Source organism: Ctenopharyngodon idella, chromosome 5 (assembly GCF_019924925.1).
Source record: "Ctenopharyngodon idella isolate HZGC_01 chromosome 5, HZGC01, whole genome shotgun sequence".
Classification (NCBI taxonomy): domain Eukaryota; kingdom Metazoa; phylum Chordata; class Actinopteri; order Cypriniformes; family Xenocyprididae; genus Ctenopharyngodon; species Ctenopharyngodon idella.
Window position 1 is genome coordinate 33,935,658 of NC_067224.1, and position 21,554 is coordinate 33,957,211.

A 21,554-nucleotide genomic window follows, 5' to 3' on the forward strand; every position below is an offset into this window, starting at 1 on the left:
ATGCATGAAGCACAAATAAATGGATAATGAAAGTGGGAAAGAAGGGAGAACAGTGCAAAATCTCACTTTGCATATGCATTTAACTTAATCTTGTTGTATGTACACTACTAGTCAATGGCTTGGGCACACCAACACATTATTTATTATTTAAGTTTTACAAATGTTAGAATAATAATAATAAAAAAGACCAATAAAAACAATATGGATTATCAAAATAATTTTTGTAATAAAACGCAAGGTTTTGCAAAGAAAACCACATGCAGGCACAATTAAGATTTATCTTAAGAATTAATTTTAAGAATATAAACCTTTAATAAAAAGGTTTAAGATGACAAACAAATTCAGTAGTGTGCCAAAACCTTTGAATGGTTGTGCATATTAGACACCTTAGATGTCTTAGATTCTAGTGTACTACTAATAAATATAACATTTTTGACTCAAATAATCACTCTCAGAATCTGTATGTGTATTTGTGTAGTTTAAATCAAATTCTCCATTACAAATGCAGCCAACTGCATCTGATTCACTCTTTCTCTCTGTAAATTAATACATGGTAAATGAAAGAAAGAAGTGAAATGATGATGAGTTCCAACACATAAAATACATACTCTGCTGATCATTCCACCCAAAGTATGTCCAATTGCCTAATGGTGCAGAGAAAGTTAAATAGCAGAAAACAGTTGTAATTTATAACTGCATAACCCACAAAGAGTGTTTAAAACTGGCAGACAAATCTACTTACTTAATCATTAAATATTATAAATATACTGCTGTTCTTGTTACAAAATACCATGAGCTATTTCTGTGAATTACTCAAAGGCTTTATGGTTGCTTTAATGGTCACCCACTAATTTTCTCACATTCATGTTGTTCCAAATTTGTCTGACATTCTTTTTCATGAAACAAGAAAACAGATGTTAGGCAGAGTGTTAGAGAGACTGACAGCCTTAGTATTGACTTCTACTGCATCTTTTTTCATACCATGAAAGTAAATAGTGACTATCACAGCATAATTTTGCCTAACATCATCTTTGATGTTCCAAGTAAAAAGAAAGTCATACAGGTTTGGGGCAAAATGAGGGTAAATAAAGTCCATTTACATTTTTTAAGTAAAAGTGAATCTTGACACATGCAATATTACAACAGGCAGAACATAAAAGTCTGAACAGCATAATAATCAAGCCTAAATGCATTACAACAGCTATTAATTACTGCCATCTATTGGCTTAAAGGGGAAATGTCATGTAATTTTTTTTTTTTTCCGCACAGTAAAAACTGAAGAGAGAATACATACAGCACTGGGAGGGTACTGGGGGCAGCTGTCTTCTCTGTGCTTCATCTTGCAGTGAATACTAAAAAAATAGATGGGAAGGTCAAAAGAAGGTCAAAAGTCATGATGATGCACAAGTTTACACAAGTTTTTCAGCTGACATCATCAGCTTTCATACCCGTGTGTCTTCATAAATGAGGTGAATCAAATGATGTAAGACAGAGGCCTGCTTAAACTTATTTTACACTGGCTAAAATGACAATAAACCATATCAGCTAGAAATAATTTGTAACTAATCCGATGTGACATTCTTGTGCTCTAGTCTTCCCCTCCATTTGTTATACTGAACAGCTCATTGGTGTTTTGGCAGTATAACTGTGCAGTAACTACATGCTCACAGCAGGTGGCAGAAGAAGACAATTCTTTTCCTAAACTGCAGAATTCCTTTTTTTGTCGTATCCATGAAAAAGCAAAATACAAAATACAAAAAAATGCCAGTTCCATACCAACATAAGCCAAATCAATACATGTATGAAAATACAAATCTAAAGTTTCTGAGTTTTTTTTTTTCTTTTCTTTTTTTATGTCAGTCTATGGATAAAATGAATCAAAAACGTTGCAGATTTCCACAAATACATCAATACCTCAATTTAACCAGGAAAAGCTCACTGAGATTAAAAATCTCTTTTACAGGAGTGTCCTCCTAAGATAAGCAGCCCGAGTTTGTATCAATATAAAACAAACAAACAAAACAACATACAACCATTAAAAACATTTGCATGTCATTAATTCATTCTCTAAATTACGTATTACCATTTTAATTTGGTGTCTAAAAAAGACACCAAATTGTGCAGCCTCTGTTTTGTTTGAAGAAAATTCCAGTCCGAGGTTACGGCATATTTAAAGGCAGTTTTGCAAAGGTCAGTTCTGACAGGAGGTACAGAGATTATAACAGGTTTGAGAACGTAAATAATTACCAACCGATTTCTGTTGGATAAAGCAACAGAGATATGAGGGCAAGTGACCCAGTATAGCTTTATATATTAATAAACACCAGTATATTGTTCTTCGAATGGTTAACTAAGACCAAGCAACTCTTATACAATGCACAGTGATATGTTGAGAATGATACAGAGCATCCAGAGAGGCAAGAAGGTAGCAAGAAGCATGTTGATACACTACATCCCCATAGTCAAGAACCGGTAAGAAGGTAGGTAATATTGTTGGATCTAAAAAAATCTAGGTCTTTTGAAAAATTCATTACTATTGTTTAAGAACGTGATTTTTTTTCTAAAGATTTTGAATTCCTAGGCACATAAAGAAACGTTATTTCTACTGTACATATTCACACATCTCTACTACTCCAACTAAACACACACAGTCTGTACCTCATCATGTATCCTCATAGAGTTGATGCGCTCCAGCTTTTTAGTCCAGTACTGGGCCTCGTCGTCGGGTATATCTGCACAAGTGAACAAATAATTAAGAAATAAGCGGGAAAAAAGTCTTATATTCAAATAAAACTCCAGCTTCCACTTTTCCAATGCATCTCTCACTCCTCCCTTCCAGTTTCTCCGGCCACACAGCACTCAAGTCTGTATTCACAGTGTTTAATATGACATGAGAGACAGAGGTTACTGCAGGAACATCACTAATACATCAGCACCCTTTGCTTCCTCTACGTTTTTCTTGTGATGTTCTCTGTTTATGTCTTCTTAATTCTCTCAATTCATTCAGCTTTTTATGGCATCCAGCAGCGCTAAAAATACTTGGACACTTGACTCCCTTAAAAATTTTATGGATTTAAAAATGGAATATGGATTGATTTTTGCAGACTATATACACTGCCTGGCCCAAAAAAAAGTCCCTGTTTGGATTTTAATAGGCAAATACTTAAGAGTCTATGAATTGATCATTATTACAGTGATTATTATTTTTCTAGCATGTTATTTGTTTGGCAACGGTTCTTTTAACCCTAAAAGGTGGAGTGTGTAGCTTTTCATTTCTTAAACCACCATGGAGGAAGACACATCATGGCTATATTACAGAATGACAATGTCAAGATTCATCAGGCTCAAATTGTGAAAGAATTGTTGGGAGGGAGCATGAAGAATCATTGTAATAATGATCCATTCATAGATTCTTATCTAAAAATGTAATGTAACGTAATGTAATGTATAATGTTTCTCAACTCCAGTCCTGGGGACCCACCGACCAGAATGTTTTGGATGTCTCAGTAAATAAACACCTGATTCAACTCATCAGCTTCTTAGTGTGTTAAATTGGAGACATCTAAAACATTCTGGGAGGTTGGTCCCCAAGACTGAAGTGTAAAAACCTCTGTAATGTAATGTAATGTAAGAGCAGGGCTACCAAAAGGGAGCTCAAAGCGTGTGTCCAGCAGCACTTGGTGAGGAGTGGGGTTTTTAGTGCCATATATCTCATCTTCTTTCATCAGAACCTCAGAGTCCAGTGAGGTCCATTCTCCAGGCCCCTCCTAGAGAGAAAGAGTAAAACCTGATAGATATCATGCCAACTCTGACTTTAAGTGCATGAAATAGAGATCAGCATGAAGATATTTCAGCAAATAAAACACATTTGAAGAGGGAGCGTTTGGAGGCTTAAAGTCAGAAAGCATCCCTTTTCACCATTGGCACTTTGACTGTATTTGTTTTACAGAGTATTTGCATTTTCAATTTTACAAATTCAGGAGAGCCACACTAATTCAGCTGCATTTCTGGAGAAAATGTAAGTAGTCGCCTGTTGAGGGTAGCTGCCAGGGCCTTACCATGTGGTTATTCCAAGGTGATGTGTTATCATCCACCAGGCAAAAATTGTAAGCCTGAATGCTTAATAAAGAAATAGCACTCCTCTCCTCATTAAGCAACATGCTTTGAAGTATAATTTACATCAGTTGTACAAGTGCTGGGTTTATGTTACTTAAGTAATACTTAAGGTTAGGGGTTTAGACTTTTTAGCTTTTTAAAGTACCATTGATTATATTTATATACCCTTTAATACTTAATTGGCTTCCTCTTGATTTAATCAGACCGTTAATAATATAATTTGCGCTGTTGACTGGCACCCTAGGGTTATTTCAGAACTGTCCAGTTGGAAGCAGTTCAGGCAAATCTTTCTCACCATTTGCAATGCATTCCCCACCCACCTCAGCTCCGGGCATGACTCAGATGGTCTTAACATCTTGTGTGAAAAGGGGTGGGAGTGGCACTTTCATGCCTCACCAGATAGACAGCTGAGTTGAGATGTGACTGTTGAGGACATGTTTTCTGCATTCCAATTGGCTGGTGGTGCCCACTTACCTCATCAGATTGGCGGATAGTGTTAAGTGGGATCCATGCTGTTCCTATCAAGGTGTCCCAGATGAGTCCTTTACTCCACACCTCCACAACCAGACCAAGGTCCAGACGATTAATCTCACTTGGGCCACAGATAGAGACAGAAATAGAGATCAGACCATCAACAAACATGCATAAATTCTGAAATCTCCAAATTCTGAACTTTTTTTCACCCACACCTCTCTGTGAGTTTAAGACACTTCTTCAGTGTCCTTTAGGGGAGAGTCTAAAAATAGCTTTGCCAATGGTGGGTGAATTAAGAAAATGTACTAGGCATAAATATATTGTACAGACAATAGAAATTGCATTTCAAATAATTAATAATCCTTTTTTTTTTCAATGGAAATTGAATTATGTAGTTGAGTTTCTTTGAATATTGGCAACTAGCCTAACAGTTGTAGTTAATTCTGTCTCATAAAATCAAGCTTGAGGCAGTCCACTGGTCAAACACTGCCATCCATCACAATGTCTGTCTGTCTGTCTGTCTGTCTATCTATCAGAGGTTTATCTAACTATTCAACAACAAAGATCTGCTGATTGTTCATTGGAATTTAAACTATATATTGTTCCTGAAAAAAAACTTACTAAAACTGACAGTGTGTCCATTTTGGACCCTGCTTTAGGGTTAACACTTTCTTCACTTCAATATTGGTCTAAACATTTCCTAATATTCACTTAAATAATAATGTCAAGCTCTTGTAAGTTAAACTACCAGAACAGAATTCCAAGAAATCAGACCCATTCTTCACAATCATATTCAATATAAAGACACAGTAATTATATTAGGAGGCGGGAGAAGAGGAGGGGGGATTAATTATAGGTCTCTCTGAACACTACGATCAGAACATTGAGTCTGTCAGGAGTCCTGCTACCTCTAAATATTTTAATTTCTCTGTGAAACTCATAATTGTCTCTCCCTGTCTTCTTTAGTGATTCTCAATGGTCTCTAAAGAGCTTGACGCTGGCAGCAAACCATTAACGCAGTCCATTTTGTTACAATTCTCACTTAGCAAACACTTTCTTACCCAAAGAAATCTAAAGCAGTTAAGCATCTTGCAAGTGGGTCAGAATAGTGGTTGTGAATCTACCCTTTGAGATTTGAACCAAAGGGGTCAGGGTTTGGCTAGTTATTGTGGCTCAGTTAGCCCCTGCTAATAGATGTCACTTTGTAAAAAAAAGAAAGGCATTAAAAGTTAATTCAAAAAGGAACTTATCTAACCCTATAGACATCATAGACACATCAGTGAGCCAAAAATAGACAGAAATGATATCAAGCTACTCCAAGTCATTTTGCCATACACACCACACAAACATGAAAAGAATATCTGTGTGTGCAATGGAGAAAGTGAGTATAATTAATGACAGCTGTCCTTAGAAACATTGCTTTTATTGGGGTATACAGACAGAGACAGATAACATGTCACATCTCATGTCTGTATTGCTCAATTAAAATCCTAAGTCTCTCAAAACACACCTGTGTTTGCAACCTGAAAAGGGCAGTATACAGCGGTAGAAAGGCAACAAGGCATGTCCAAATCCAATTTGGACAAAAAAAAAAAAGAGCAACCGAGTGATTAGAAGAATTAAATAATAATGTTGTAGATCATTAGACATGACATTGTGGTTACCTTGAAAGCCTGTCTAAAATTAGCTTCTTAAATATGTACACTACCGTTTGAGCCCAGACTTTTATAATGTTATAAAATATTTAGATTACAAATAAATGCTGTTTTTTAGCTTTCTATTCATCAAAGAATCTGTCGTTCCTTGTTGAACGGGGCAACAATGCAACGACACAAACCAACATCCTTGGTACACGATTAAATATTAGCAATTTTATATAGCATCTCCACAATTTTGTTCATGAAATGGGTTTCGTCGTCCATCTCTCTCTCATTTTGTGTCTGTCTATCGCTATCAATTTATCTCAACTCTTTACTAGTCTGATCCCTGGCATGTGAGGTCAGCACGTGGCAGTTTAACCCCTTAAAGAGCAGATAAAAGCTCAACACTCATCCTCTTTATCCCCAACACACTCACACACACCTCAACAATGTTCACTTACTCTACTAACACACAAACGTAGGAAAGCATATACAATTTGTCTCATATATATATATATATATATATATATATATATACACACATATATACACACACACACACACAAACAAACAAACAAAAAACAAACAGTGGCCAAGCAAATCAAATATAATGACAAACATTTTACTGCATTACAGGCTCTCTCTTTCATATAGGGTGTGCATTAAAGTTGATGTAAATGAATGATGTAATGAAAAATGTATCCATTATACTGTATCCATCATTATCTACATTACAATCCAGCTGTTAGTAATCCTAATCTTGACATTACATAATCAAATGGTATTGTTCCAATCCACAAAATCAGGATTTGTCCTGACAGTGACGCAAACACTTTTCATTTGCATGGCGTGCATGTTTCCTGTGTTTGACGACCGTATTTTATTTGCATTTTAAACCAAAAATGTGCCATTCTGCTGTTCAACTGTCATTTGACCTAAACATACGTTTCACTAGTAAATATTAAAAAAATTTCTTGTCCATGTGTCACATAAGAAGCATTTCCTAACCATATCAGTGAATCAGGAATCATAGAAAAATTACTAACATTTCAGCTGTGATCTCTAGATGATAGCTGTCACACCAGAGCCTCTATTTTGGGTTCGTAAGCCTCTTAAGAGAGAGCAGATTTTAGTCCATATCAACTGATTTATTACACTGTTATGACCTCAGGTCCAACAACACCAAGGAACTGGAAAACAAACTGGAAAACAGAACTTTGTTTTTGTTTGTACAGCAACTCAATTTTAAAAAAAAGTGACAGTTCTTTGTTGCATTAATTAAATAATAGGTAAGAAAATATATTTTATATAATCTGAGAGACACATTTACATGACTGTTTGAATTTAAAGGTAGGGTAGGCAATTAAAAAAAAAAAAAAAAAAAAAAAAACACTTTTTGTTATACCGGTTGAAACTCTCTTCACTTCCTGATAGCAATCGATAATAGAAGTGGTCTAAAAATTAAAACGTACAAATATCTTCTGTGGAAGTCTCAGGACCAAAAAAAAAAGTTCATTCAATCATTGCATTCAGTTCGATTTATGAATTTCTATGTCAACACTATCAACAGCGAAATGAGTCTGCAGCAGTCAGGTGGTACAAGTAAGAGCTCTGTAAGTTGTTTACTTTCATTATTATTGTAATATTACATGCTTTGAGACATGAGGTAATTTAATGCAGTCTCTCATGAGGCTTTGCAGACTCTGCTCTGCTGTGTTTGTTCATGTGTTTTGGAGGAATCGTGGCTTTGGAGAGTGCTTTGAAGGGAGGATGGGATCTCATGCTTTCAAAGCTAGATTGCTATTGCTAGCCTCTCTGAAATTTCCTACAATACCTTTAATAATAATTTTTAATACCCAATTGTGCACATGATGTTAACATGTACTCTACAGTTTTACCTGTTTTCAACTATGTTCCAAAAAGTAAACCAAAAACTTTACAGTTATCTTACACAACCAAACTAGGGTGATGTATATAAAAATAATAAAACAAAGTAATTTGTGCAGTCATGACAACTTAATGGTTTGTCAGATAAAATCAACTTCACCACCTTTAGAATTTAAACAGCAGCCATTAATAATAATCAAACGAATTAAAATCTAATAAAAATATGAATACTAATACTAATAAAAACTATAAACAAATAAGGCCACTGTAGTCCTAAACACATTAACTACAGCAGAACCAGTGTAATAAATTTGATTTATTTTAAGTTAAATATAACATTTAAATAAAGTTTGAAAGCATCAAATCTTGTTGAATTGGAAAACATGTATTTCATGACAGACACTATATTGGCAAACCTATGTGACTATGCATTTGTGTGAGTGTTCAAACTGGATAAACACTTGTAACCTATCACTTTGGAGACGTCCCCCTACCTGGACGGAAAGATGATAAATTAATTTTGCCTGTCATATCTGGGAAGCATATTTAAACTGGCCATCTACTCATGGCTGAACAGCACAGTCTAGCCACAAACACAGAAATGACAGCTGGGAATATTGCGTCCTCTCTAAATATGATCGTGTGACAGTTTTCTGTATAATGTGTCACACTAATAGACCTTTCACATTTACTCATCTGAAAACTCCTGCTAGCCTCTTGCTATCAATACCTCTCTCTTTTTTTAATACATTCACTTCATCCTTCTATTCTCTACACACAATGCTGCTTCAATCCCTTAGAGAAAGTGTGTTATGTGTGTGTGGAATTTAACCTGCCCTGCCGATCATTTGTGAGTGCTGAGCAGCAGGACAATAATCCAGGCACAGGGGATCTCCGTCTGAAGAGAACATGCACACAAAGCTGAGCCACTGGCCTAGAATCCTAACACACTATCCCTATAATTATACAACACTTTCTCAAAGTGGTAAAAGGAACATTGCTTTTGATTTCAGGCTTTCCGACCGACATATCCAGACAAAGTGGCCAATAATCAAGTGTTTGAACACTTCCTGTTTGTCAAAGGTTAGTAGAACATGTTCATAGTTAATGTGATGAACTGCAGTACACTTGTGTTTATTGCTTGCTTCCAATTCCTCACACACTCCACTGGAACCTTTTGTAAAATAATCTTTCATAAAGTTCAGAAAGGTTGAAGAGAATTTCAACGACATTCGCAGGCTTCATTGCACTGGATGTGCTGTGAGAGATGCGCGCTTTGTTTGATATTGCTGTGCACGGTCTCGTCCGTCGCTATTTTCATTACAAATGCTTTACGAAGGCATCATTTATGTCATTTGGAATGCAGTGGACTTATATATTTAAAATATGAAACTCACTTACAGAAGGCTGCTTTCAATTTCAAATGCTGACGCTATGAAGAGTGCTCGCGCATGCGGCTGTGTGCGACTCCGTGTAAGTGGTTTAATGTACTTGCATCTCAATGGTTTTATGACGCAAAATTAATGTAAACACAGCCAGTTTTGTCTTAAGGGATTAAATAGACAGGACAAACCCCATTACTTATTATATTTCAAAAGAGATCCGTGCTTGAATGCAACTTACTAGATCTCCCGCTGTCTATGTAACAACCAAACGACAGTAAACGTGAGAAAGAAAACATTCAGATAATCTTAAATACTGAAAGCACTATTTGTTTATTGCTTGTAATATTTTCATTGCTCCTCTTTATTATTTGATACTTGCTTGTATGTTTTGAAGTTATATTAGTTTAAAATTCTTAACATAGAATTGTTTTTATTACATTTTTTTCAATTTGTAATTATTTTAAAAAGTAGGCCTACTTATAATTACTTATGTAAGGATATGTAAATGTAGGGATTTTAAGGTTTAAGTCGGTAAACTAATTAATTAATAAGAAAAAAAAAGTAGATCAAGAATCGTTTTGGAATCGGATCGTGACTCCCAGAATCGGATCGGATCGTGAGGTGACTAAAGATTCCCACCCCTACAGTTTTCAGTGTCATGATCTTTCAGAAATTTTTCTAATAAGCTGATTTAGTGCTCAAGAAACATATTATTATTATTATCAATATTGAAAACAGTTGTACTGCTTTATATTTTTGTGGAAACTTATTTTCAAGATTCTTTAATGAATAAAAAGTTCGAAAGAACAGCATTTATTTGCAATAGGAATCTTTTGTAACATTAATAAATGTCACTTTTGAATAATTGAATGCATCCTTGCTAAATAGAAGTATATAAAAAATTCTTATTGACCCTAAATTTTTTTAATGGTAGCGTATACACACGACACCTCATTATTTAACAATGGTATACATTATATAATTAAACTACTGACAATTTAACATAATATTTACTCAGCTCAAAAACTTAAATTCGAATCATCATTTCCACCCACGGTTCGGCACGCACTTGCACCGCGGTTCATCTCAAATCTGAAAATATACGCGTCTATGTGGTTTGTTGAAATAAATCAAACAGACAGAGTTAGGCTAATGTTAGACTAATATACACATTCTGGCTTCCATATTATATGCGTATATACTTTGTTCGATAACAGTGCTGTATGCTCTCATTTGACCAGTCATTTACGCCGTCATCACCCGGGTGTTGATTGTGCGCGAGAGCAGGTGAGAACTGAACAGCACATGTTGCTAAACTCATTTAAGCCTTGCCAATTTAACTTTCGAGCGCAAGACACGAAAGAGAACTCACGCGCATGCTTTGGGAAGATTTGTGCGTGCACTCATCTGAAGCATGCAGACAGCACGTCTCAGACAGCGGGCGATACTCAGTTCTCTTTCAAGTCTTGCGCTTGAACGGACAAATTCATACAAAAATTATGTCAACATGCCCGTCTTGGTGAGTATCCTAGCAGACATAGTAGGTTTTGTCTCAAGTGAACGTCGAGAAAGACAACACATGTGTATCAGTATCAGTATTTTGGATCCGTGCATTATGTCTTAAAGTGACAGCAGCCTAATATTACTGCTGTCTGTGTTTTTAATGTTAATTAAAGAACAAAAGACAAGGAAATAACTCACTGCTCTTGACTGAATAGCTTTTGTAACTTTAATAATGTTTAATCTTTATTTAATTTATACGGCGAAGATTATATGCAATGATGTTTTACATTTGATTACTTTATTCAATTTCTGTACATGAAAACTACTGTTAGATACCTAAATAACCTGAAAAGAACTGTTTATTTTACTTATATTTGCTCTATTGTATTTATTTGTGCTGTTGCTTGTAGTTTGATTATTCATTCTTATTTTCTTTATTTTTATTTGACATGAGTAATTTTTTTTCTCGGAACATAGCACATACCGAATAGTACCGGATCCGCGACCCTAAAACCGTTATACAAACCGAACCGTGAGTAATTTGAACCATTACACCCCAATAAGTATATATCTTAACCACTAAAAACGAATAATGTCTAAAAATTATGTTACTTTCATATTGACGTTTTTATATTAGGTTACTGACAATAGAATAAAATTGATAAATGAACAGGTGTGCTTTTTGAATAGAACAACAAAATGCTTTCATTGTCAGTCAATTTCAGTCCTTCTGTAAACTCCCAGTCTTGTGTTCTCTCTCTCTGGTAATCACTGTAACTGCAGCTGATTCTCATAGCTCTTCCTGCGGAATTGACAAAATTCTCTCTGGAACAATTCGAAAATCTGGGACAATTTCTGGGATGCACAAAACCTCCTGAGAGGCCATCAAAAAGCTATTTAACATTTGTCATTACAACACAAGAGGGTCAAAGGTAAGAGAAATAGAAGTGTGTGTAATTTAAAGCAGGAACAAAAGAACAAGTCCTTCAGCAAAACAGCCCATGCATTAGGTGCACATTTGAGTGCTGTGGTACAGACGGGTCCAAAAGCATGGAAACACATGACAAAAACAGCAATACTCACAACATGAAATCCTGTTCCCAGCAGGGCTGGTCTCCTCGCACCGTGATTGTTGTGCTTTTAACATTCTGGACCTTCAGAGTGACGTACACATTAAACTTTTCTGCAAAATAACAAGTAATCAGGTTAGAACATCAATATCTATAAGTTTCTTATGGTTCACCCAAAAATGAGAATCCTGTCATCATCTACTCATCTTCATGTTGTTCCAAACCTTTATCACTTTCTTTCTGCCATAGGAAACAAAATGAGAAATTTTCAAGAATTGTACTGGCCCACTAAATGCCAACTCTATTCTGAACTTAGTTCTGGAATCCATATTTTTTATGCATAAAATAAAGCAACTCATGTGAAGACGTCATTGCAATCTGACAAGTATTGTAATGGAAAATTGAGATGTGACATCTTCTAAGTGTGTGTGTGTGTGTGTGTGTGTGTGTTAAATATTCATGGTTTTATGTAAATGCAATAGTTATTATGTGCAGCGACACAGGCAGGTTGAAATAGGCTGTCAGAGGTCAAAACAAGCAGGCATAATTAAACCTAGATATAAAGTGCCACAAGAGCACCGTGAGAGCCGCAAGTACAGAGGAATATGAAGACAAATGCAAGTGCATCTATCATCTCTCCATAGATGGCTCTATAAAAGCAACACCCTGTACAAATCTCATTACTAAACATTTTGAGAATATTTTTCAGGATATAAAATACAGTCTGATTAGAATAACAGACAATTTTCACTGATCTTCTGAACAGTGAAATGTTAACTTTCAGAACTCAAAACTTCTCTAGTCCAAAAAGTCATATTTTCACTAAGCTACAAAACATGTTAAGATTAAAATAATAATAATAACTGAATAACTGAAGATAGCAAAAAAAGGACTTTGTTCAGAGGGGATAGAGTGTTCAAATAAATGGAGTGTCTGGTTGTTGCGCTTAGAGAGAAAAAGGAAGCGGTCACACAGGCTGGTCCGGGTAAAGAAGCAGCGGTGGGATCTCTGACGAGTGAGGGGCAAGTCACCTGGCATCTTGGCCTATTGTCCCACAGTTCAGGTTCCATCTCGAGGAAGTGGTGTAACACATGCAGCTCTGCATAACCGATATAGGTGGCCCCTTAGGAAGTGGTACAGGACACTTCTCGCTTATTTGCAGGCATTTCACAAGATCACCTTCCTGTTCTAGTAATTTCAGTCCTGATGAAATGCCCATACACAAATGTCTTTCATTGCATCTGTGCTTGTCAGTTTAAATTATGAGGAATGTCAGGCTCCATCAAACCTTCTTTCTTTAGGAAATACTTTACAAAAAAAAAGAAAAGAAAAGAAAATGGTGGCCAACCCACAATCATCCTTTCACACATACAAAAAAGGATACAAACAAACAAACAGACACACAAAAATCAGCATCTCCATAAAGCTTGTCAGCAGAAGGAAGCATGAAGTGCTCTAAAATTTCCTGGTAGATGGCTGCGTTGACTGTGGACTTCAGAAAACACAGTGGACCAACACCAGCAGATGACATGGCAACCCAAATCATCACTGACTGTGGAAACTGACCAACAGTCCAGTCCTTTTTCTCCTTAGCCCAGGTTTTCTCCTAAGCCCAGGTTCCGACGTTGTCTTTGGTTCAGAAGTGGCTTGGTACGTGGAATGTGACAGTTGTAGCCCATTTCCTGAAGACGTCTGTGTGTGGTGGCTCTTGATGCACTGACTCCAGCTTCAGTCCACTCCTTTTGAAGCTCTCCTAAGTTCTTAAATCGGCTTCGCCTGACAATCTTCTCAAGTCTGCGGTCATTCCTTTCACTTGTACACCTTTTCCTACCACACTTTTTCCTTCCAGTCAACTTTCCATGAATATGCTTTGGCACAGCACTCTGCGAACAGCCAGCTCTTTCAGCAATGACCCTCTGTGGCTTACCCTCATTGTAGAGGGTCTTGATGATCGTCTTCTGGACAACTGTCAAGTCAGCAGACTTCCCCATGACTGCTGTTGGGATTACTGACCTAAACACAGTATTTATACCCTGAGAATGGTCATTTAATAGAACCTGAAATTAAATATTTTAATAATTTGAGATACTGATTTTTTGATTTTGATGAGCAGCAAGCTGTAATCATCAAAATGAAAACAAAAAAGTCTGGAAATATTTTACTTTATGTCTAATAAATCTAGAATATATTTAAGTTTTACTTTTTGAATTAAATTACAGAAAAAAAAAGAAAAAAAAGCTTTTTCATGATATTCTAATTTACTGAGATGCACCTGTACACACACACACACACACACACACACACACACACTTTGTCCTACTTTTAGTTCTCTTATGTTCACAAGTTCAACATGTCTAACATCACTTTAAGGTCTGTTTCTTCTGCACACATAATCAGTGTAAGTGGGGCAGATTTATTTCAGGGCCCATATTAAGAGGTTAGAGGTCTTCAACATTTTTCAGGCAAAGGACAAAATGGATTGTTGCATTTTAAGTATAGTCTATAAAAGTCTATAAAAGTTTGGAGTTGGTAAGATGGTTTTAATGTTATGAAAGAAGTCTTCTTAAGGCTGCATTTATTTAATCAAAAATACAGTAAAAACAGTAATATTGTGAAATACTATTAAAATTCAAAATAACCTTTTTCTATTTTAATATATTGTAAAAGGTAATTTATTCCTGTGATGGCAAAGCTGAATTTTCAGCATCATTACTCCAGTCTTCAGTGTCACATGATCCTTCAGAAATCATTCCAATATGCTGATTTGCTGCTCAAGAAACATTTCTTATTATTATATCACAGTTGAAAACAGTTGTGCTGCTTAATATTTTTGTAGAAAATATATTTCTTCAAGATTCTTTGATAAATAGATCAGCATTTATTTGAAACAGAATTTTTTTACTGTCAATTTTGATCAATTTAATGCATCCTTGCTGAATGAAAGTATTAGTAGTATAGATTGCAAACCCAATCAAATAATCATTATTGATGTGCAGCAGGGTTATAAACTTGTACGTTACTATTATTTTGAGAGGAACTTAACTTGTACTTATTTTCATTTCTCGAAAAAAAATAGTTAATCTACTATCAACTGGTTAATCGAGATTTTTCATTTACATAAACTAATAGATATACAGTATGTGCCAGTCTACAATAAGCACTTGGAACCAATTTGGATTGTTAAGACTGAGCAAAGAAAAAGTAAATCAATCTGCATCTTGACCCAGGACTCTGTGAACTGAATTATACAGTATGTTCCTATGAAGACCTCAAAGCAGATTACCAAACTAACACAGACAGCAAGACTCATTTCAAAGGGGTGATTTTTAAAAGAAAAGGGAAAAAATAAGCAGAGAAAAAAAATCAGAATGAGAGCGACAGCATTATAAAAACTGGACCAAAAGAATTATTCTAAACTAAACTACCATTTCAGATAAAGAAATTATTATTTCCAGAAATACTGTTTCCAGAGAATGTTATAAACAATGAAAAACCATAAAACAATGTGTTCATGATTACTCTAAATTTAGCTCATAAATAAATATCAGCATGGGCTGAACTTCTCATCTGCGGATATTAATCAGTAGTAGATTGCTCAATGACATTTCTATTTTCAGTGGCATTATTCATCCAATCAAGAACCTTGGCCTGAGAAGCCCTCACAGAAATAGAGCCTGCATTTTGCACAGTCTTCCAAGGAGATCGTTCTTAAAACAAATCAAAGAAAATGTTCAATAAAATCACCTGAATATAAGAGGTGTCCACTGACCACCTCTTGAAAGGCTTTCTGTCCTTCACTCTTGATTTATTTCAACAGTCTGGTGGCTAATGAATCCTGTAGAAAGCCCCAGAGAAAATGTGTCCTTCACTGAAGAAGGTGTCTCAATCTTTCCACCCAAGATTATCTGGCACGGCTGACAAATAGTAGTCATGATCTTAACTCTTCAATTCTCTTTTCCTAAACCTCTTTATTTCCACTTTTCCTCTACCTTTCACTTACCCAGGTCCAATTTACCTCAACCGTCAGTCTTGAGAAAGACAGAGAGCAGACACACAGATAGGTGCCCATAGGACCAAAAAAAAATAAAAAATAAAAATACAGATGACATCTCTGTCAATATCAAGTGCTTCTCCTATAGTCAGTAGTGAGATAGAAGAAATGGAGAATTTTGCTTAAATGAAATAGTTCACCCAAAATTACATTTCTGTCATCATTTACTAATCTTTAAGTCATGTGGACTACTTTTATTATGCTCTTATCCATGCTGCAAACAACTGCAACATTGCAATAAAATATTTTTATATTATATATATATATATATATATTATATAAAAAGTGGAAAAAAGTAGAAAAAAGTAGAGTGGAAAAAAGTAGAAAAAGTGGTGTCAGTCCAATTGTGCTCCTCCTTGCAAAAAAATGCTATCTATGAAAAATTTCAGTCAGGATTCAGGCCTCATCATAGCACAGAAACTGCGCTCGTTAAAATTACAAATGACTTACTTCTAGCTTCTGACCAAGGCTGTATCTCAATACTAATGTTACTTGATCTCAGTGCTGCGTTCGACACTATAGATCATAAAATACTCCTAGATCGACTACAGAATTACACTGGTATCCAGGGACAGGCATTACGGTGGTTTAGGTCGTATCTATCAGACCGTCACAATTTTGTTTATTTAAACGGGGAAAAATCTAAGATAACGATAGTAAATTATGGAGTGCCTCAAAGATCTGTGTTAGGCCCTCTGCTATTTTCAATATACATGCTGCCACTTGGTAATATTATAAGAAGACATGGAATTAGTTTCCACTGCTATGCCGATAATACTCAATTATATATTTCAACACAACCAGATGAAAACTCTAAATTATCCAATCTGACAGAGTGTGTTAAAGAAGTAAAACATTGGATGACTAGTAATTTTCTTCTATTAAATTCAGATAAGACTGAAGTATTACTTATTGGGCCAAAAACCTGTACACAGAATCTCTCAGACTACAATTTGCATTTAGAAGGATGTACTGTTACTCCATCCTCGACAGTTAAAGACCTGGGTGTTATATTAGACAGCAACTTGTCCTTTGAAAATCATATTTCATATGTTACAAAAACAGCCTTCTTCCACCTCAGAAACATTGCTAAGATACGGAATATGTTATCTGTTTCTGATGCAGAAAAGTTAGTTCATGCTTTCATGACGTCTAGACTAGATTACTGTAATGCATTACTAGCTGGTTGCCCTGCTTCCTCAATAAACAAGCTACAATTGGTACAAAATGCAGCTGCTAGAGTTCTTCCCAGGTCAAGAAAATATGATCATATAACACCAATTTTATCATCTCTTCACTGGTTACCTATTAAGTTCCGTATCGATTATAAAGTACTGCTAATGACCTATAAGACTCTAAATGGTTTAGCTCCTGTGTACTTAACCGATCTTTTATCGCCCTACAATCCTTCACGCTCTTTAAGATCACAAAACTCTGGACTTCTGGTTGTACCTAGGATAGCTAAGTCCTCTAAAGGAGGGAGAGCGTTTTCACATTTGGCTCCTAAACTCTGGAATAGCCTTCCTGATAATGTTCGGGGCTCAGACTCGCTCACCCAGTTTAAATCTAGATTAAAGACACATCTCTTTAGCCAAGCATTCACATAATCCATCTCATATCAGATCAATTGCACATGACTATCTTTGCTTAATGTTATGAACAGCAGCTATGCTAATTATTCTCCATTTGCTTTTCTGTTTTACCTCGGGACGCCCGTCCCGAGGTGACTAGAGAGTACATCAGTTTCAGTTTGGATCTAGCCTCTTAAGAAGACATCAGATGACTAAAACTTTGGAAGAAACGGCGCCAACTCCTGCGATGACTTCAGAAGATGCAACATCTGGATCAACACGCACATTCGCAAATTTCTATATATCCTAATTATTGTTAATATGTAATTCATTTTTCCAGGAGCTCTTTGCTTCTACCTTCAATTAAATTGCAAACAGTGATTGTATATTAATCGCCTAAATTATTACATTATTAGCTAACTGCAGTCTCCAAATTGTAATGTTGACATGCATTCTCTGTAAAGCTGCTTTGAAACGATATGTATCGTGAAAAGCGCTATACAAATAAATGTGAATTGAATTGAATTGAATATATATATTTTACATCTACTAAAATGATTATATTTACATCTATTAAAATGAAGCCATATAAAAAGAAAATTAAATTTATAAAAAAATAAATATATATAAATGATCATTGTATATGATTCTCCCCGATTCTGTTCTGTAATCCTAAAAAACTATAATTATTATTTATATTTATAAAAACTAAAGAAATTGTTATAAAATACATAAATCACTTAACCACTAATATTCATCTAATTGTGCTCTAATTTGCCAAGATGACCAAAAAATATTTCAAAATGAACTCAACAAATTTTGTATTGCACTAAACTCTTACTACATATCAACAATTGTCTCATTTGTTTTACATCTTCCTCCTAAAGGCAATTCTGGAAACATCTGGGACAGCTCATATGTAAAATTTACCAAAATTGTAAACTGTGAAGTCTTTAAAGCTCTAAAAGTGCAACAGCAATAACGGTCCTCTGGATGTGCATGAATACGTTAGTATTAATGGAATCCTTGAGGGTCAAGTGTCATGTGTTTGTCTAGGTGAGAACTAGACAGCTTTTCTCAAGAGGTAATGCTAGTTTAATGAGAATTCCTCCAATTTCTCTCTCTCTCCCTCCCTCTGTCTCTCTGCAGACATGCTGCAAGATCCTCAGAGTAATCTCTGTCCCCATGGATTCATCCTTATCCCAGAGTCTGCAGAGGGGGACACAGCTTCTACAGCCTGCTCTTGATATGACCACCATAATGAAGAGCAGAATTGGGGCTGAATGAGAGAGAGATGGAGGGATAGAGCTGGAGAAGATAGAAAAAGTCAGTGAAGGGCAATTGATTCTTTGTGAGAGCTGGGCTGGTTCTGTGTGTGTGTGTGTGTGTGTGTGTGTATGTATGTGTATGTGTGTGTGTGTGTGTGTGTGTGTGTGTGTGTGTAGGTCTGTCATTGTTAAAGGGTTAGAAGGGATTCAGCTAAAGTGGTAGAGCAAATATTACTTGATCGACTATCTTCTCATAATAATATATCTCTGACCTTGCAGGTTAGGTACAAAACCCTTTAGATTAATGTTAAAAGGTACACAAAGAACAGAAAGCAAAAGAGGTGTAGTGAATGGCTGGTTTAAGTCACAAAAGGAGCCATACAGTAACATTTAATCGCCACTGATTATTCTCCCTTCCTCCTCAAATGTCCCTAAGCAAATAATTGAGCATGTACCAATCTTTGCTGAAAAGAACAGTTACCAGCGTATTTTGTGATTTGGATGCCAGAGATGGTGGTGTGCTGGTGACTAGCTTGACTAGCTTGGTTAGGCCTCTTAAACAGCTTAAACAAAACACTTGAACACTACACTTTACATCTCTTTTAACCTCAGGAAAAGGCCACTTTTTAAACAAAAGCATACAAAGACTGATTACTAACACAGGGTAAAGTAAAAACAATGAGGAAGATAGAAAAAGGTTATTACGTTAGCCCAGCATTAAAAATTAAACCAGCTACTGTAAGCCAATTAGTCAACCAGCTTCCCCAAAAAGGGCATGCTGGTCAGCAAGCTTCACCTGATACATTTTGTTGGGCAACAGCATGGCTATGGTAGTCAACCACCTAGACCAGCAGCAATTCAGCACCAATCATAAATAGCAGTCTTCTTAGATACAGATCTTAAAGAAGTCATATAGGGGAAGTGACCCTATTACGCCCACCCAAACATCTTAGACTACGTTCACACTGGCATTTTTCAAGATTGAATGTCAACAATATTGATTGAATATCAAAAATAAAACTGAAAAGTCTTAACACTTTTGTTCTGACAAGAGTCCAATTGAGTTCATCTATCAAATCTTCATTAACCGACAGCAGCGTTTATATCTGGGTGAAAAGGGGCGCATTTGAGTCGCGCATAGAAAAACACTGACGGGAGCAGCTCAGGTGGAGAACAGTGACTGCATCTAAAACCTTCAGATGACACACAACGCCTGTCTCCGTTGCTGTAAGTTACCGACACCACACATGAAAGCCCACAATATGCATTTGTGCAGTGCAGAACGGCTCTCTCGCACTGTATGTCATGACAGACAACTAGTTGAACTGTTACGGTTCCGTTCACACAGTGCAGGTTTTCCCGAGAATGCGGTCATGAGTCCTGAAAATTTACGGATGCGAGTTTGGTTATAGAATGCAGTTGCCACTCCTGTAAATAACTGAACTGTGTATTAAGGACAAAAATACAGAACTGACAATTGCATTTTGTTGCCCTGTGAACGTGGTCTTGTAGATATCTAAAAAGTTTATAAATAGAACCTAACACCGTGTCTACACCGGATGCGATCGTTGTCGTGCTGCATCGCAACAGCTTGAGGTTGTCTACACTGGACACGACAAATCGACCGTTGCAAATCCATTTGTTCTTCATGTCAGAAGTAACGTGAGCGCTTGAAGTACAACAGAAATAGAAAGGGGCATCAGTTTACTGTGGGGAATTTATTGTGTCGTGTCGCTCCACATCCAATGTAGACAGCATCACTGATTATAATGGTGTTAGAGGGTTCCCTCAGACTGTCTTCAAGAACAAAACATTACAATGACTAAGCTAAAAAGTAAAATTAAAGTAACAAGCATGTGTATTGCTGTGCAACAATATATATATATATATATATTATATATTTCTAAATAAAACAAGTTAGATTATATGCTTGGGCTTATTAGACTCATTTCATCATTTGAAAATAAAAAAATTAGCAAAAAGCTATAAAGAGTAGTTGCAGCTTGAAATTGAAGACTAAGGACTCAAGAACAGTGAGGAAATATACACAAAAATCTATTTTTTTTAGGCTAAAAATGTAGCCAAAAAAAGCTTAATCTTTAACCTCTGCTTTTCAATTTGTAGACCATGTAACATGTAATCCTACAGTGAGGCTGCAGAACAACTGAAACATGTTTGAAGGAAAAGGAGTCAGCGGAAATGGAAATACAGGAATGAGGTGTGATTTTTGTGATTAATGGTCTAATCTGGGCCTAGGGTGAAGCAGGGAAATTATCAAATATTCATATCATTCTGAATCTCTAATTACTCTTATGTACGTCAGACTCTTTTGCTTCCTCTCTCTCTAACACCAATAAAAATACCACCTTCAGCACAAAAAAACAAAACACTTCCCTCTACCTAACTTTAAACTCTGTATGTTACACCTTTACATCTTAACCCACTTCCTTTCACAAGATTCCTTTATACACTCTCACTCTCTCTCGCTGTCCCAGAGTGCAAAGGGGCTCCCAGGGATGCCTAACCTGATGAATATTTAATTTTTGATGACTTACGAAAATAAATAAGTCATATTCGCACAAGCCTGGG

The 21,554-nt window shown here is 35.9% G+C and overlaps 1 protein-coding gene across 1 annotated transcript in view; it reads right to left on the bottom strand.

Annotated features, from left to right (window-relative positions):
* LOC127512893 (protein unc-13 homolog B) overlaps nucleotides 1-21,554 on the bottom strand; it is a 111,144-nt gene that overhangs the window by 79,140 nt on the left and 10,450 nt on the right. The window contains exons 3-8 of the mRNA XM_051894248.1: nucleotides 12,089-12,188; nucleotides 4,591-4,708; nucleotides 3,644-3,767; nucleotides 2,659-2,732; nucleotides 1,295-1,352; nucleotides 609-644 (exon numbers count right to left, since the gene is read on the bottom strand). Of these exons, the coding sequence (XP_051750208.1) occupies nucleotides 609-644; nucleotides 1,295-1,352; nucleotides 2,659-2,732; nucleotides 3,644-3,767; nucleotides 4,591-4,708; nucleotides 12,089-12,188 (510 nt within the window). The remainder of the gene's footprint in view (nucleotides 1-608; nucleotides 645-1,294; nucleotides 1,353-2,658; nucleotides 2,733-3,643; nucleotides 3,768-4,590; nucleotides 4,709-12,088; nucleotides 12,189-21,554) is intronic.